At 37.1% G+C, this 17910-nt stretch overlaps 1 protein-coding gene across 11 annotated transcripts in view; it reads left to right on the forward strand.

Annotated features, from left to right (window-relative positions):
- LOC124777700 (probable low-specificity L-threonine aldolase 2) overlaps positions 1-17910 on the forward strand; it is a 264995-nt gene that overhangs the window by 243315 nt on the left and 3770 nt on the right. For all 11 annotated transcript variants that reach the window (XM_047253193.1, XM_047253192.1, XM_047253190.1 and 8 more), the window contains one exon: positions 12840-12961. In XM_047253193.1, the coding sequence (XP_047109149.1) occupies positions 12840-12961 (122 nt within the window). The remainder of the gene's footprint in view (positions 1-12839; positions 12962-17910) is intronic.

Here is a 17910-nt window from a genome sequence, read left to right on the forward strand (position 1 = left end):
TTGCTTTTGTTCATCTTATACCCTCCTTTCAAGACACTGTCCATTCCGTTCAGCTGGTGTTCCAGGTCCTATGCTGTCTCTGACAGAATTAACATGTCATCGGCAAACCTCAAAGTTTTTATTTCTTCTCCATGGATTTTAATACCTACTCCAAACTTTTCGTTTGTTTCCTTTACTGCTTGCTCAATATACAGATTGAATAGCATCAGGGAGAGGCTACAACCCTGTCTCACTCCCTCCCCAACCACTGCTTCCCTTTCATGTCCCTCGACTCTTATAACTGCCATCTGCTTTCTGTACAAATTGTAAATAGCCTTTCGCTCCCATATTTTACCCCTCTCACTCCCTCCCCAACCACTGCTTCCCTTTCATGTCCCTCGACTCTTATAACTGCCATCTGCTTTCTGTACAAATTGTAAATAGCCTTTCGCTCCCATATTTTACCCCTGCCACCTTCAGAATTTGAAAGAGACTATTCCAGTCAACATTGACAAAAGCTTTCTCTAAGTCTACAAATGCTAGAAACGTAGGTCTGCCTTTCCTTAATCTTTCTTCTAAGATAAGTTGAAGCGTCAGTATTGCCTCACGTGTTCCAATATTTCTACGCAACCCAAACTGATCTTCCCCGAGGTCGGCTTCTACTAGTTTTTCCATTCGTCTGTAAAGAATTCGCGTTAATATTTTGCAGCTGTGACTTATTAAACTGATAGTTTGGTAATTTTCACATCTGTCAACACCTGCTTTCTTTGGGATTGGAATTATTATATTCTTCTTGAAGTCTGAGGGAATTTTGCCTGTCTCATACATCTTGCTCACCAGATGGTAGAGTTTTGTCAGGACTGGCTCTCCCAAGGCTGTCAGTAGTTCTAATGGAATGTTGTCTACTCCTGGGGCCTTATTTCGACTCAGGTCTTTCAGTACTCTCTTAAACTCTTCACGCAGTATCCTATCTCTCATTTCATCTTCATCTACATCCTCTTCCATTTCCATAATATTGTCCTCAGGAACATTACCCCTGTATAGATCCTCTATATATTCCTTCCACCTTTCTGCTTTCCCTTCTTTGCTTAGAACTGGGTTTCCATCTGAGCTCTTGATATTCATGCAAGTGATTCTCTTTTCTCCAAAGGTCTCTTTAATTTTCCTGTAAGCAGTATCTATCTTACCCCTCGTGAGATAAGCCTCTACATCCTTACATTTGTCCTCTAGCCATACCTGCTTAGCCATTTTGCACACTCATTGCATAGCTTTTTATATTGGTATGACCACCAACCAGTTGTCCACTGCCAATCTGTGGTGAAGAGGAAAGTAGACCACCATGTGGGACAGCATACAGCTGAACATAACACACTTGATTTCAATGGCTGCTTCACTACCCAAACCGTCTGGATCCTTCCCTCTGCCACCAGCTTTTCTGGACTGTGCAGATGTGAGTTATCCTTACAATACATTCTCAGCTTCCATAATAATCCCGGCCTCAACCTACTGTAACATACTGTCCCCACGCCCTCCACCCGACAGTTTCCACCCCTTCTGTCCTGTCACCGCCTTCGCATTCTCATCTACCGTTCTGTTTATTTGTAGCCCTCTGCCAATGCATCTGCCCATCTTTCCCCATTACTCTCCTTTTTTGGTCCTTCTTTCCCCACCTCTGTGCCCCACAACCTCCTGAAACTATGCCTGTTGGCAGTCTTGCCCATACACACTCCACCAGACAGTGTTCATCTCTCACCTCACCCACACACTACTATCCCTTCCCTTTCCGTTGCTTGTATCCCACATGATGTTACGTTCCAGCCCGAGATACTGGAGTTGGTGGTCACGTGTGCATAAGGTGTACTTGCTGTGGGAGCGTGTGTGCATGTGGGAGCGTGTGTGCGCCTCTTTTACTGAAGAAAGCTATGACCGAAAGCTATATGAGAGTGTCTTTCAATTGTATCTGTCGGCAACTTGACGTGTCTTAGCAATCTGTTTTTTCCTGAATCACTGATATTCCGTGCTGGGATTAAATCTAGATAAGAATTTAGGCTAGAATAAACTTGGTGAGTATCTGGCTAATAAGTTGTGAAGCAGCCACTGCTACTGACAAGGATGCACGAATATATTATATCTTCTGTTATTTATTTTTACGTGCGTATTTTGTAGATCTGTTAATATGTGTGAGAAGCTAGGGTGTCAAATGAGTACAGTTAATTCGCAGAAATAGTTGTGGGAAAAATAAAAACATAGAACTAGAAAAAAACAGAAGTTACTGTATCTGTAAAAATACATAACAAACTATAAAAATCCAAATGTAAGGAGTCTATTATGTCTATGTTAAAAATTCATGCAATGAATAAAAAGCTGTATCAAGTAGGTACAGTGTTATTTTATTTTTAAATAATGCACTGTTAATTCACATATCTTTTATGTTATTTGGCAATTAATAATTTTAATACTGGAATACTGTATAACTTTCTGTAACTGAGTTAGATTTTTGAAATCACAAAGGAAGTCAGCCTATCTTCTTGTGTTGTGATTGTAGCAAATTTAATTGATTTCATGGTGCACAGGATTGTTGACCACGAAGCTCATTATGGAATAAATGTATTGGGAAGGGAAGTAATGGTAAGTATCCATAGTTTAATAAAAGGTTTATGGCAGGATGTTCTCAGGGAGACTCTGTATGTAATTCAGATGATCTTTTCCTGTAGAATGAAAATTTTCTTTGATATGTGTGAATTGCTCCAGAAGATAGGTTCATAGCACATAATTGACTGGAAGTACCCAAAGTAAGTGGACTTCGTGACACTAATGTCTCCAATATGAGAGACTGTCCTAATGGCAAAGATAGCTGAGGACAACCTTTTTAAGGTCCAAAGGACATGATGTTTCCAAATGGCCTTGCTGTGTGCGTGAAGGCCTCAGAATTTGGTGCACTGTACACTTTGTATTTACTGACTGTCATGTACAATAAGTATATTTTGAGTGATTTTGTAATTGGAGCTGAACTGGATATTATTAGTTTTGCTCAGACTTAATAGAAAGTGAGTTTACTTTGAACCAGGTTAGGAATTCAAGGAGTAATTTGTTAGCATGAGCCTCTAGATTGGTGGAATGTTTGTTGTTTACCACAATATTAGTACTGTCAGCAAACATAGTGAACTTACACATTTTGTATGACAAGGCTATGCCATGTATATATGAGAAAGGATAGTATTGGTTTTTGGCGAAAACCAACATTGTGGGGTCTTGCCCACTCATTGCTAGTAGGGTGCCCATGGGCTGCAGCATTCTCAGAATGCTGTACAACAATTCAAACAAATAACATTAGTAGTTTTATTTATATAAAGCAATTGACAATACTTAACTTTGGAGATTTACAAGTAGTAGTCGCAAATGAAGTGCGACTGGCAATATAATTTAGAGTCCTTGAAATGTGAAATGTTCAGGCAAGTTGACACATGTCACTGATAACTAAGACCTGCAAGTCAATGCTGATCTGAGTGGCTGAGGCTAACAGGAGTGGCATTTATATTCCCTTCTTCCAAGTGTCACTCTTGGTGCTGCACGGTCCAATTCTGCACACCATTGGCCATTGTTTCCTCATCGCCCTCTCTGCTCTTGCATTCTGCATCTTCTTCATTCTGGCCCTTGTGGTTATGCCAGAACAAACATCTTTCATATATTGAAACCGCCAGAAAAAAATCCTTAGGCACATATGTGCTGCACATTGAAGGAAACTGTATCACCTACTAATTAAAAATTCTTACCACTAGCATCTATATCTATACCTACATCTATACTCAGCAAGCCACTGTGAGGTGCCTAACAAATGGTACATCCCATTCTACCGGTTACTAGGGTTTTTTCGTGTTCAATTCATGTATAGAGTGAGATAAGAATGATTGTTTGAATGCCTCTGTGTGTGCAGTAATTATTCTAATCTTATCCACATGATCCCCATGTGAGTGGCACATAGGATGTTTTAGTACATTCCTAAAGCAATCATTAAAAGCTGGTTCTTGAAACTTTGTTAACAGACTTTCTTGGGTAATTTACATATACCTTCAAGAGTTTGGTATCTTCTTTATCTCTGTGACACTCTCCCATGGATTAAACAAACCTGTGATCATGCATGCTGTCCTTCTACGTATATGTTCAATATTGCCTGTTAGTTCCATGGGGTAAGGGTCCCACACACTTGAACAATATTGTAAACTTGGTTGCACAAGTGATTTGTAAGTTATCTCCTTTATAGACTGCTTGCACTTACCCAATATTCTCCTAATAAACCAAGGCCTACCAACTGCTTTACCCATGACTGATCCTATGTGATAATGCCATTTGATATCCCTGCAAAATATTGCACCCAGGTACTTGTATGAATTGGCCAATATCAACAGTGACTCATTGATATTGTAGTCATAGAATACTAAATTTTTTCATTTTGTGAAGTGTGTAGTTTTACATTTCTGAACATTTAAAGCAATCTGCCAATCTTTGCACAGCTTTGAAATCTGACTGAATATTTATGCAGCGTCTTTCAGACAGTACTTCATTATAGACAATTACATTGTCTTCGAAAAGCCTGATTTTACTATTAATATTTCTGCACGGTCATTAATATACATTTGAATACAAAGGGTCCCAACACACATTGCTGGGGCACATCTGAAATTACTTCAACTTCTGATGACTCTCTGTCCAAGATAACATGCTGTGTCCTCATTAACAAAAAGTCCTCAATTCAGTCACAAATTTCACTTGATACCTCAAAAGATTATACCTTTGACTGTAAGCATAAAAGCTTGCAAGGTGGGTTTCATATGATTGATGTTTTTGGAATTCATGCTGGTTGGCATTGAAGAGGTCAATATGTTTGAGCTCTGAATATGTACTAAGATTCTGCAACAAATCAGTGTCAACAATATTGGATGTTAGTTTTGTGGACTGCTTCTACTACCCTTCTTGTAGAGGTGTGTGACCTGTGCTTTTTTCCAAGAACTGGGCACAATTTTTTGTTTGAGGGATCTGTGTTAGTTAGAAGAGGGGCTTTCAGCCACAAAATGAGTGTAGAATCTAACAGTGCTCCATCATGTCCATGAGCATTGTTAAATTGTAATGATTTCAGCTGTTTCTCAACACCGCTGACACTAATTTTTATTTCACTCATCTTTTCAGTGGTACGAGGATTAAATTGGGGCAGTTCTCGTGGGTTTTCCTTTGTAAATGAACATTTGAAAATGGAGTTAAGGATTTCGGATTTTGCCTTGCTACCCTCCATCTCAGTTTCCCTCATTCACTAGGGACAGGACACTAAGTTTGGTCCCACCAACAGCCTTTACATACAACCACAATTTCTTTGGGTTCTGTGAAAGAACATTTGTCCAAATTCTGCTATGGTAGACATTGAAGGCATCATGCATTACTCTCTTGACAGCCAAACTCATTTCATTCATCCAAGCGGTTAAAGGCGTTCAGTCTGGAACCGCGTGGCCGATACGGTTGCAGGTTCGAATCCTGCCTCGGGCATGGATGTGTGTGATGTCCTTAGGTTAGTTAGGTTTAAGTAGTTCTAATTTCTGGGGGACTGATGACCTTAGAAGTTAAGTCCCATAGTGCTCAGAGCCTCATTTCATTCATCATCTCTCTATCTATAGTCCTACGCTTTCATTTGTATCTATTATACAGTAATCTCTGTTCCTTTAGAAGTTTCTTTACAGTGACTGTGTAGCATGGAGGTTCCTTCCCATTATAAACTGTTCTACTTGGTACATATCTATCCAGTGCTTGGTTGACTCTTCTTTTAAACTTGAGCTATAGTTCCTCTACATACTACCTGCTCTGTGCTGAATGTTTCAAGTTCCTCATTGAGATGTGATACTAGTGATTTTTTATCCAGTTTACTGAACATATGTATCTTTCTGCTTGTTTTAATTGTCCTTTGTACTTTGGTAATCATTGTTACCTCAACTGCATCTTGGCCACTGATACCAGTTTTGATGTGAACATCGTCAAAGAGATCAGGTCTATATGTTGGCATTAGATCCAACATATTTTCATCATGAGTGGGGTTTCTAACTACATGTTCTAGGTAGTTTTCAAAGAAGGCATTTAGCAAAGTTTCATAGGATGTCTTATTATGCACTAACAAAACTGTAATTTTCCCAACTAATTGTTAGATGGTTAGTCTCCACCAGTGATTACAATATGACTGGGGAACTTACATACAAGTGAACTGAGGTTTTCTCTAATGTTTTCAGTTACATCAGAAATTGAGTCTGACGTGTGTAGAAGGATCCAATTATCATTTTATCCCCACTCCTGACGTCTGAGTCTTGTCCAAACAGTCTGACATGCAGCTGCAATTTCTGTCTCAGTGGACTGGAGTTTCTTGCCTGCTGTGATAAATAACATCATCTTTCAATATACACCTAAAATTTCCCCAGAAATCTCACTGCTATCAATTTCTGTTTTGAACCAGCAACTTTATGCATCATGAAATAGTCATGGTTGTGTACAGAAAATCTGAATTATTTAAGAACTGTTTGAACTGCTTGCATAACAAATAAATGAAGAAAATTTTATGCTCTCTACTCATTCTTTAAAATTAAATGTGCAAACCATTCAATGTATGGGGATGAAAATCCACATCAAATAGCAAGAACAAAACATTCCAAACATGAAGCCAGATCTTTTGCATGCAGGAGAGAGAAAGAACTGATAAATGATAAACTGGACAAAATTAAGTTTTTCATCAGTCTTCATTGGGTGAAAATAAGTATTTTACATTATTATTGAGATGTTGTTGCCTCTCGTTAGGTGTGGTTCCATAACAGTGAAGCTATGTTTTAGATTTAATGTGTTTTCTGTACCCTAATCATATGGATAGTAAATATACATTGTGAAATGAATAAATCACAATTTAAAAAAAATACAATCTGTAGAGTAATAATATGAAATTTCCTGAACAGCTATCATCTTATCTCAAATTACATGCTACAATGAAGTTCCTTCTTTTCTTTAATTCTTAAATGCTTGTGCTATAGGATGCATTTGTCCATATATAATTTCATATTCTAGTATTGAGTGAAAGTAAGAATTATATGGTAAAAGTGAAGCAAAGTTACTGGCTGATTTGATGAGGACCCTTAGAATAGAATTTGCAGCTGACAGCTTACAAGAGACGTAGTTTACATGTGTATTGTACTCAAAATTTTCTCTTAGCTATGGTATATACTTAACTTTTTATAGTGCTTGCATTTGATAGCTCTTGCTTGTTTAAAATAACTTTTGTGATGAGAGGCAGAAATTGACACAATTTCTTTATACATATATGACAATATTGTTCTTATTGAACAGTTCACTTACTGGAGGCATAGGTGCTCTTATTTTTATGTTATAATTCACTTTATTTAGGTCTAGTACACAGTGTGATCATTAGTGACAACATTATATTATGTCATCAGTAAATAGTGTAGTATGCTTGGAAGTTAATTCTGCATTCACATCATCAGTGTATAATAAAAACAATGTGGGACTTAAGGGAAGTTCGACAAACTTTCTAAAATTAATTTTGTAAGTCTATTTGTTTTAAGTTGATTTCTGTCTAATACTGAATTCAAATTCCTGAATATGCCCAGTACCTATCTGATTTATAAAAATGTTCTCCATTGTACAGAAATAACTTTAGATCAGTTTAGTCTAGTGGCTGACGTATGGGTCAAAGCTCCTGGATTATGGGAGGTTTGACCCATGGTAAAGGAGATTTGACCCAGAGATGCCAAAATGTGAAAATAAGCTATGTACACATGAACAAAATAGCAATTACTGGAGTACAGTGTATTAATCATGTAAAGCAAAACAATTTAGTGTTAAATGTACATATGCATAACACTAATGAACATCCAATGCCAAAAATGTGACAAAAACAATTATCTTAGAGACAAGATGTGTTTGCTTGGTTTCAACTGGTTTGGATAATTTTCTAAGAAGTTGTAAAATACTACAGGGTCATTCCACTGTTGCGGGTCTGACATTTTGTCACATTTTTCATGCATAAAGTTATATTTATTTGTACTTCAGGTGTCAGAGGAAGGCTAACTTTAATTTAGTGAATAGAATAGCATGTTATTAAGTTCCTGTAAAAATTTTAGCTCTTAATTTTACACTCAACCTGCTAAAAAAATTTGTGAAGAAGTGTTGCAGGTGTGACAAAACTTTATCCTTCATTTGCTTATAGCCGTGTTCTTTAGTTATTTCATCTTCTACTTCCGAATCAGAATGGTTGATAATTTTTTACACAATGAAGAAAGGAGTAATAAAATGCAAGATATGATAACTTATTCCCAGACACTTCCAAAAGACAACATATTTTTTTCCTTCATGTTGCGGGTGTGACATATAGATACGTCAATATTATTGAGTTAAATTTAAAACAAAACAGCAATAAAATATTTTAATTATTATGTTAAAATGATAAAAACTTAAACAAGAGAGAACTAGGCCTATTTCAATACTACTGAAAAACAAACTGTCCCCTGTTATCAACAGCTTGGGTGGATTTACTTTCTGGGAGATTACTGAAATATTTTCCCAAGATATGTCTTCTTCTGTGGGCCAAATCCAGCACTTCCCACTGGGCTGCATATACTTAAGCAAGATCTGCTCAGCTTGTTCATCAACTTGAAGAACTTTTGCAAAGTATTTCTTCTTCAAACAGGACTTTCCAGTGACAGTCAACTCTGACAGTACAAAGTCTCCTATAGTAAGTTTCAAGGATTCTTCACTATCAGCACTACACATCGAATTGTGTGAATTTTCATGGTTATGAAGTGATATCACTGTTGTAATCTCTTGGGCAGATGTAGCAGAAACCCTTATAACTCCCTCTTTAACTGCTATAATGCAATGGAGTTTGTGAAATCCTGGAATAGGCTGTAAGCCTTTCCAACGATTATCCAACATAGCCATTGCTGAATTAATTTCTTCAGATGATAAGTAGAGGGTTGTAATCCCTTTCAGTTTCTCCTTGAAGCACTTTAAAAGTCATAAGGAGTGTTAATAGTAACCCTCTGCGATTTTACAGTTCTCCACACTGTTTTTTTCACGGTACCACCAATGCCATCAATTGCACTTTTACCGTGAGAACTGGCAAAAAAATTCCAGTCACCAGTAATGCCAAAATCAGCTTGTAAATATGTAACATTTATTAAAATGAAGTGATTCTTGAATTTTGCTGTGCAACCATCGGAGAAAACTTTGACTCTTTGAAGATAAGGAAATTCTCTCTTTAGGTCCTGAAAAAGCAGCTTAAGCATTGTCTGAACTGAATATTTATTGTGGGACAAGTCATAGCTAACAACGGCATAGCTTTGTATGGTGCCATCTTTAATCCAGGCCACAGCTGTAAATATAGTTGTCTGCCGTTGGTGCCAGTGAGCACTCTGGATCTCATCCTGACAAACAGAAGTACAATTTTCACCATAGTCAACCTGCAAAATCAAATCTTGATTACTGAAATTTACTTTTGCATCCTCAAAGTACTTTGACTGTTTCTTTTTAACATAACAGTGCAGTTTGAATCCCAGAAGCTGTTTTTCTATTTCTTTAATGACATTCAAAACTGTCCCAACTGTTTCTATACTCTGAGGGCGACCTTCAACATCTTTCCATTGAGTCCATTCAAGCTCATTGTTCAGTACTTCTTCATCAACAAGGCCCTTTGCAATTAAAGTGTTACACTTTTCGCAGGCACTGGACATACACTTATAATTTTCTGTGTTACAAACAAGAATGCTAACTAAATCTTGTGCTCTACTTGGAAATGCATTGGTTTCTCTTGCAATGCTTTCAACCAAATACTGTATGTTTGCATGGTATTGACAAATACACACATTATGTGGCATAAATGATACAGGGTACACAAAAGGTGGATGAAGAGAAAAGAATTTTTATTTTTTTATCTGACACTCTGGATATTCAATAATAAATTGTTCATATGCTTCAGATATTGTCATCATTTTCTGTTCTCTTTCTCCAGTTTCAGGGTTCTTGACACTAACCACATCACGAAGGTAGAAGTTCTTAATTTTATTGTCTGTACCTGCACTCAGAAACTTACTCCCTTTCTTGTACATATCTTTTTTAAGTTTATTTGCAACTTCAGGCAGCTCATCGTTAAACAGCTTTGCCACTACATCCTTTCGTTTACTTGGGCTGCATGGTAAGTTTTTCTTCATCTTGTTTACTGCCTTCCCAAGTGATCTTTTGGAACTATATGATTTAGAGGGCGACAAAATGCAAGGTGAAGTGGGAGTTTGAGCAGAAATTTTATTCTTTTCTTGATGCCTCCTTTGTCTTTCCCCTATCGTGCATACATTTAAGTGTAAGTTTCTTTTGATCATTCTGCAAGGCAGCTTGATTTTTTTCTCTATGTAACTTATCTCTTTTGCAATCCTTTTCTAACATTGCCTGATAATGAATTGGAGATTGCTTCAGTTTTTCCCTAAACTTGCGGCACCTTTTGGTTGATAATAATAACAATCACAACAATAATATTAACATTAACAATAACTGTGTCTGTTGTTACAGTAAAATTTACTTGTTACAAAGTTCTGGTATCACGGTGACAGCTCTAACACTTTGACGTGTCACGCGTTTCTTGACATGATAGAGTGTTCCTACGAAAAAAGTTATTCAAATGGCTCTGAGCACTATGGGACTTAACATCTTAGGTCATCAGCCCCCTAGAACTTAGAACTACTTAAACCTAACTAACCTAAAGACATCACACACATCCATGCCCGAGGCAGGATTCAAACCTGCGACCGTAGCAGTCCCGCAGTTCCAGACTGCAGCGCCTAGAACCGCACGGCCACCTCGGCCGGCCCTACAAAAAAAAATGCCCATGTAAGTAACCTCACTTTTACATAATTTCAACTTTACATAACATGAAACTAAACTGATAAACAAATAAATGTCTATTTCGGTGTTGCAGGTGTGACAGAAATTCCGTATTTTCTTTTTTTTTTTTTTGAGATTCAGAGCTTATTTACCTGTATTATAAATGTAAAACCACAGTTACAGCTTCACAATTATCCAGAGAGTAAATGCACAACACATGGACATTCAACTTCAAAGACTCTAGTCTGTAGGGCTGCCAACATTTCACATTAAATTTTACAATTTTTTTCCCTGACACCAAGAGTAAGCTTGTAACTGTTTTACACCTTTCAGGCCAGGATATAATGAAGACTGGGATTAGTTTCTGCTTCCTTGACCTTTTGGCTACAGAAAGATATGCCACATTTTAAGATCTTTCAAACTTTATATTTTCTTATGAAGGGTCCTTTCACATGTTTTCTTATGAAGGGTCCTTTCACATGGAATGACCCTACAGTAGTGTCATTAATGTTAGGAAAATGAAAATAATTTGACTTGTGTGTTACTCTTCTCAAAAACTGGACTTTGATTTCATCATTGTTAATAAATTTTAGTATGAAGGCTTTATTTCAATAGTGGTACACCTCAAATTTTGGTGTTTTGTGATTCTGAGGCTTAAACATAACTTAGTGCTGACAATTCTCTGACTGAGATACCTGAAATATTGCAGTCCATCACTTGTTGCAAAGGATTCTGTACCCCCCCCCCCCTCCTCTTGGAACAATGAGGAAGTCTTCCAAAGCATGTAAAATTTGTATATTTCCACCTGAAACTGACGTAAGAGTCACAAATGCTGATGATATTGTTGTGCAATGTGAAAGCACTGTTTGGAAAAAGGGGACAATATAGCTTACCAGTTATACTGTACTGAACTTTTGGGAAAGTGTGAACTTTCTAACATTTAGTTTTCATGTTTATAATAACTACGCAGTGTCAATGTATGATTTCATTGTACTGTACCTGTGTCACCCTCATTTTTTTCATTTATTTCTGTTCTTTCAGTTAATTTTCATGTATCTACATAAAAGAACTAATTTATTTTGTAGCAGTTTTGTAATTTATTGCTTTAGGAATACCTCATATGTATTACCTCTGTCATTTGAAATAAATTTGTTGTAAAAACAGCACGTAATGCAATAATGTCATTTTGTTTTAATTTACATCCAAATATTGCTTTTGTTAATTATTATTTGAGACCAAAAGCTATTACAATCTTTCTCTCACATCATTTTAGAAACAAACATTGTGTTTCATTTATCCCAGAATACTTTTAACGTGAAATTTATTTAAAATATAACCTTTGTTTCGAGTACCATCCTACTACCATGGAGAAACTTGAAACCAGCTCAAAAATGATATTCTGTTCCACAGTTCTTTTGCTGAATGTCAATTTTATAAGCTTAATGTCACCCAATAGTTAGACACAATATGCTTCATCTAATAAAAATATGAAAGTGATTGTTGCTACTCATCATATAGCAGAGATGCTGAGTCACAGACAGCCAGTTTGGCTTCAGCAGCAAGAGACTGTGGTCATATGTGTGTGAGAGTTGTGTTTGCATGAATGTGTGAGTGTATGTCATCTGTTTTTGAGAAAAGCTTTGTTGACCAAAAGCTCACTTTGTGACAGTCTTTTTGTTGAGCCTATGTACGACTCAGCGTCTCTGTTATATGGTGAGTAGCAACTATCCCTTGCATAATATTGTTACATTCCATCCTGGATTTTGCATATAATAAAAAAAATATAGGAACTAGAGAAATTGAAAGTAAAAAATTGATATTCCATTTCACAATAGCATTTATGGCACTCATCTGCCTTAAGCGGTCGCTGTTTATTGAATCACCTTACATTATCCTAAGGATTGAGCTGTAATATCATTTTAAATCACTTTGTTTCCAATCCTGTTTTACAGGTATATCAGAGTTTGGAAGCAAATATATCCATATTGACCCAGCTAGTGTCCACACAAATATTATTATGGTCAATGTTGAAAGAAAAATTAAAGCACCAGAACTATGCAGTCGATTGGAGCAGGTAAATATAGCATCACCCATGTAGCCTACTATTTAATATATACATATATTATTGTATGCATTGCTACTGCTGATATTCCTGTGTGCAAAATTTTGCATTAGTCGCCTATATAGGTCTATAATCTATCTCTCCCTCACATCATTTGTTGATTGTCACTGTCTTTATGGTTAACTCTTTTAATAAGCTTTTTCTTGAAGCTGAAATTTTTGACATTATGGGTTCTCATGGTTCCAATTGAAGTAATAACTTCAAAGTAATCCTCTGCTATACTTTTTGTTTTACTTGAAAATTTTTATTCTCTCACATTTTTCTGTATCGCACTGTCTTTACAATTTTCCATGTCAACAAAATGGAAAATTACATTGGTATTTCCAAAACTAAAAACACCTCCGATGACATCAGAGGCATACCCACTGTTACTCTGTGGTACTAACAATATTCCAAAGGGCTTACAAATTTTCTTGACTAATAACCTTCTATTAAATTACAAATGAATCCAGAAATAAATTTAATAACTTGCACTAAATTTTGTAATTAATAATAGAAATTTTAAATGTGACAAATATTCCATAATTTCACATGTTTCTAATAGAAAATAATTTCAACTTTACATTAGGAGCTAGTACATATTGATTGTAACAACAAGAAAATGAAGTAAGTTCTTTTTAGGTATTTTAGCTTGCATTATAACACACATGAATATTTTTGTGACTTACTATCAAGTTTGCCACATGATGTACAAAATGATGCTGAAAGATGGAATACAGGTGTATTGAAGTATCTGTTACATAACATATTACAGAAAAATATCTAGTATACAAGTCACAATTTATACATATATCAGGGCATGGCATTCAGATTTTCAGAACTGTGGAACATTCTGTCACAAGACAATTTGTACAAAGTCAAAACTACAATATTACAACACTAAACTATAGAAATATTTGCAGTGACAACACAGGGTGTTACAAAAAGGTACGGCCAAACTTTCAGGAAACATTCCTAACACACAAATAAAGAAAAGATATTATGTGGACATGTGTCCGGAAACGCTTAATTTCCATGTTAGAGCTCATTTTAGTTTCGTCAGTATGTACTGTACTTCCTCGATTCACCACCAGTTGGCCCAATTGAAGGAAGGTAATGTTGACTTCAGTGCTTGTGTTGACATGCGACTCATTACTCTACAGTACTAGCATCAAGCACATCAGTACGTAGCATCAACAGGTTAGTGTTCTTGACGAACCTGGTTTTGCAGTCAGTGCAATGTTTACAAATGTGGAGTTGGCAGATGCCAATTTGATATATGGATTAGCATGGGGCGATAGCCGTGGCGCGGTACATTTGTATTGAGACAGATTTCCAGAATGAAGGTGTCCCGACAGGAAGACATTCGAAGCAATTGACCGGCATCTTAGGGAGCACGGAACATTCCAGCCTATGACTCGCGACTGGGGAAGACCTAGAACGACAAGGACACCTGCAATGGTCGAGGCAATTCTTCGTGCAGTTGACGATAACCCTAATGTCAGCGTCAGAGAAGTTGCTGCTTTACAAAGTAATGTTGACCACGTCACTGTATGGAGAGTGGTATGGGAGAACCAGTTGTTTCCATACCATGTACAGCGTGTGCAGGCACTATCAGCAGCTGATTGGCCTCCACAGGTACACTTCTGTGAATGGTTCATCCAACAATATGTCAATCCTCATTTCAGTGCAAATTTTCTCTTTACGGATGAGGCTTCATTCCAATGTGATCAAATTGTAAATTTTCACAATCAACATGTGTGGGCTGACGAGAATCCACACGTAATTGTGCAATCACGTCATCAACACAGATTTTCTGTGAACGTTTGGGCAGGCATTGTTGGTGATGTCTTGATTGGGCCCCATGTTCTTCCACCTACGCTCAATGGAGCACGTTATCATGATTTCATACGGGATACTCTACCTGTGCTGCTAGAACATGTGCCTTTACAAGTACGATGCAACATGTGGTTCATGCACGATGGAGCTCCTGCACATTTCAGTCGAAGTGCTCGTACGCTTCTCAACAACAGATTCAGTGACCGATGGATTGGTCAAGGCAGACCAATTCCATGGCCTCCACGCTCTCCTGACCTCAACCCTCTTGACTTTCATTTATGGGGGCATTTGAAAGCTCTTGTCTACGCAACCCCGGTACCAAATGTAGAGACTCTTCATGCTTTTCGTGCTTGTATCGTGGACGGCTGTGATACAATACGCCATTCTCCAGGGCTGTATCAGCACATCAGGGATTCCGTGCATGTATCCTCGCTAACGGAGGACATTTTGAACATTTCCTGCAACAAAGTGTTTGAAGTCATGCTTGGACGTTCTGTTGCTGTGTGTTTCTATTCCATGATTAATGTGATTTGAAGAGAAGTAATAAAATGAGCTCTAACATGGAAAGTAAGCGTTTCCGGACACATGTCCACGTAACATATTTTCTTTCTTTGTGTGTGAGGAATGTTTCCTGAAAGTTTGGCCATACCTTTTTGTAACACGCTGTATAAACCTACTAGAATCACAAATTGCAAGTTTACATCCATAAAGTCACAGCTTCAAAATTTTCAAAACGGAAGAGAAAATATTGAGAGTTGGAGTGTACAATGAGTGACCTGACTTGAAAAATTCACAACAGTGTTCACAGACCAGAAGAATATATGCAGACATGAGTAGGAATATAAATTCATATTCTTGAGGAAAACACCTTGTTTCACAAAGCGACTGGCATCCAGCCCACGTTAGTGTATCGATTATTCATATGACTTCGAAACGCCTCCCTGTCAGTTTTTAAACATTTTTGAACACATTCTAAGTTGATTTCTGAATGAATCGTAAATTGATTTGTGAATGTGTGCATAGTGTTCATGATGTCTCTGCGAGGGGAATCCTCGTCGCATGTAGAAACAAACTTTCCTACAGACAAAGGGGGCTATACGAGCTGAGCAGAGTAAGGCCTAACGGATGAATGTCAACCACTGTCCGTACATGTATTCCTGCTCAAATTTTTTAATGTGTTTGCACAATGGAATCGAGTCTTCTTTTCTCATGGATTTAAATTTCTCCTCACACAAATTTTTCACAGTTGTTACATTGCAGGGAATGTTCCTAAAAGGTACCCAATCTTTTACAAACGACCAAATATTTTCTATTGGATTTAATTCTGGATGGTAAGGAGGATGGTGTAAAGCAACGTGACCAGCAGTTTCAAGGATTTTATCGCCGGAATACTTGACGGTCGTTGCCTTGGTTCTTCGAATGAGCCCATAGAGAATGGGCTTCAACACTTTCTGATATCGTCTTTAGTTGAGTGAGATGATGGAGCTTTGTTTATTTTAATATTGTGATATGACACATTGTCGAGAACTATTACAAAGTTAGATTTTAAATTGGGAATCAGCTTTTCTGTCAACCACTTCTCATAATTTTGTTGGTCCATTTGGTTGTGGTAATATCGCATTGCTTGATTTGACTTCCACATAACAAGAACATTAGGAATAAAGCCATTTTCGCCACCTGCATGAGTTATTATTAGACATTGTCCCTTTGATACCGGTTTGAGGAGACCATGAACAGTATTATCACTCCACACTCCACGATATCCCAGTTACATGTGACGATAAAATATAAGTTTCATCAACATAAACAATGTCTCTGTTTTCTTCCCTAGATTTTTTATTTGCTTCTAATATGATATTCTTTTCGCTAATATCACTTCTCTCTAACAGTATCAGCCTACTTTGGTCTGAGATTTTTGCCTTAACAGACATAGTGCAAAAATAAGTGATCATAAATACCTTGTACTATTTTTCCAGCAATCACAACAGGGATGTGATGGTTAATGTTGTGCATAATGCTGGAATTCAATTATCAGAAAGAGACTATGAAGGAGCTGCATCTTAGATTCAGACATTTTGGTATTCAGTATCAGCTTAATTTATCGCCGTTAATTCCAGACATGTTACTTTATATCTCTAACCAAGATGTACTTTTTACAATTTTCACATTGTTTTATAATGCACTTTGGGTACTGGTGTACATATATTTAGATAAGTAGTTATTAGTTTGTAATAACAAACAATCAAAAGATACGAGCTAAGGAAATCTTTGAAAAACATCAAGAGTTGTTTAACCACAATATAAAAATTTATCAACAAAGCAGAATCAAAAGAGGCAAACCAAATCTGACTGAAATCAAAACAAATTTGAAGATAGTTTAGAAGACACTTTCAAAAGATGGAAAGAAAAACCCTATCTACAAGACTATTTAAATGTCTATTAAATTTTGCTTTAGGCAAACTACATTATTTATTTATTATTCCACTAATTCAATCTTTACTAGGTGTAGCCTCTTTAACCTTGAACCTGCACTCCCAGAGGGAATCTGATTTCTAGTCAGATGCCTTAATCACTCAGCCATGACTGCTGGTAGTGGACACTTCTCTAGACACAGAAAACTGCTACTGTTTAAAGCAATATAGTGACAGAAAATCACTGAAATGCACTCATTTCTGTAGTGTTTCCATCATTACAGGACAAGCCATTTCCAAAGTGTTAAAATAACAAATGCAATTTCAATCAGTGTTCCCATGCTTCTCTGCCCCCTGCTGTCCTCTGTCAGCTGAAGCCTGTGACTTTTTCAATTCTTTAACCCCAAGTCAGGTGGTCTTCATATTTCCCTGGAACTCTAGTACTGCCTTTGTCAATCTTCCATCATTCCTATGTGTGATGTGCCTGCCCAGTTCCATTTTGGAGGCTTTACCCTTTCCACGACATCCTGACCCTTTCCACGACTTCCTGAATTCCTGATATTGTTCTTATGTCTTTGCTTCTTTCCAGTCTTTCTTAGTGAGACCTAGGGCTGACCTTCCGATAGCCCTCTGAGTTGGTTTGGAGTTTTCTTTTGAAAAACTCATTTAAAA

The sequence above is a fragment of the Schistocerca piceifrons genome, chromosome 2 (genome assembly GCF_021461385.2).
Source record: "Schistocerca piceifrons isolate TAMUIC-IGC-003096 chromosome 2, iqSchPice1.1, whole genome shotgun sequence".
NCBI lineage: Eukaryota > Metazoa > Arthropoda > Insecta > Orthoptera > Acrididae > Schistocerca > Schistocerca piceifrons.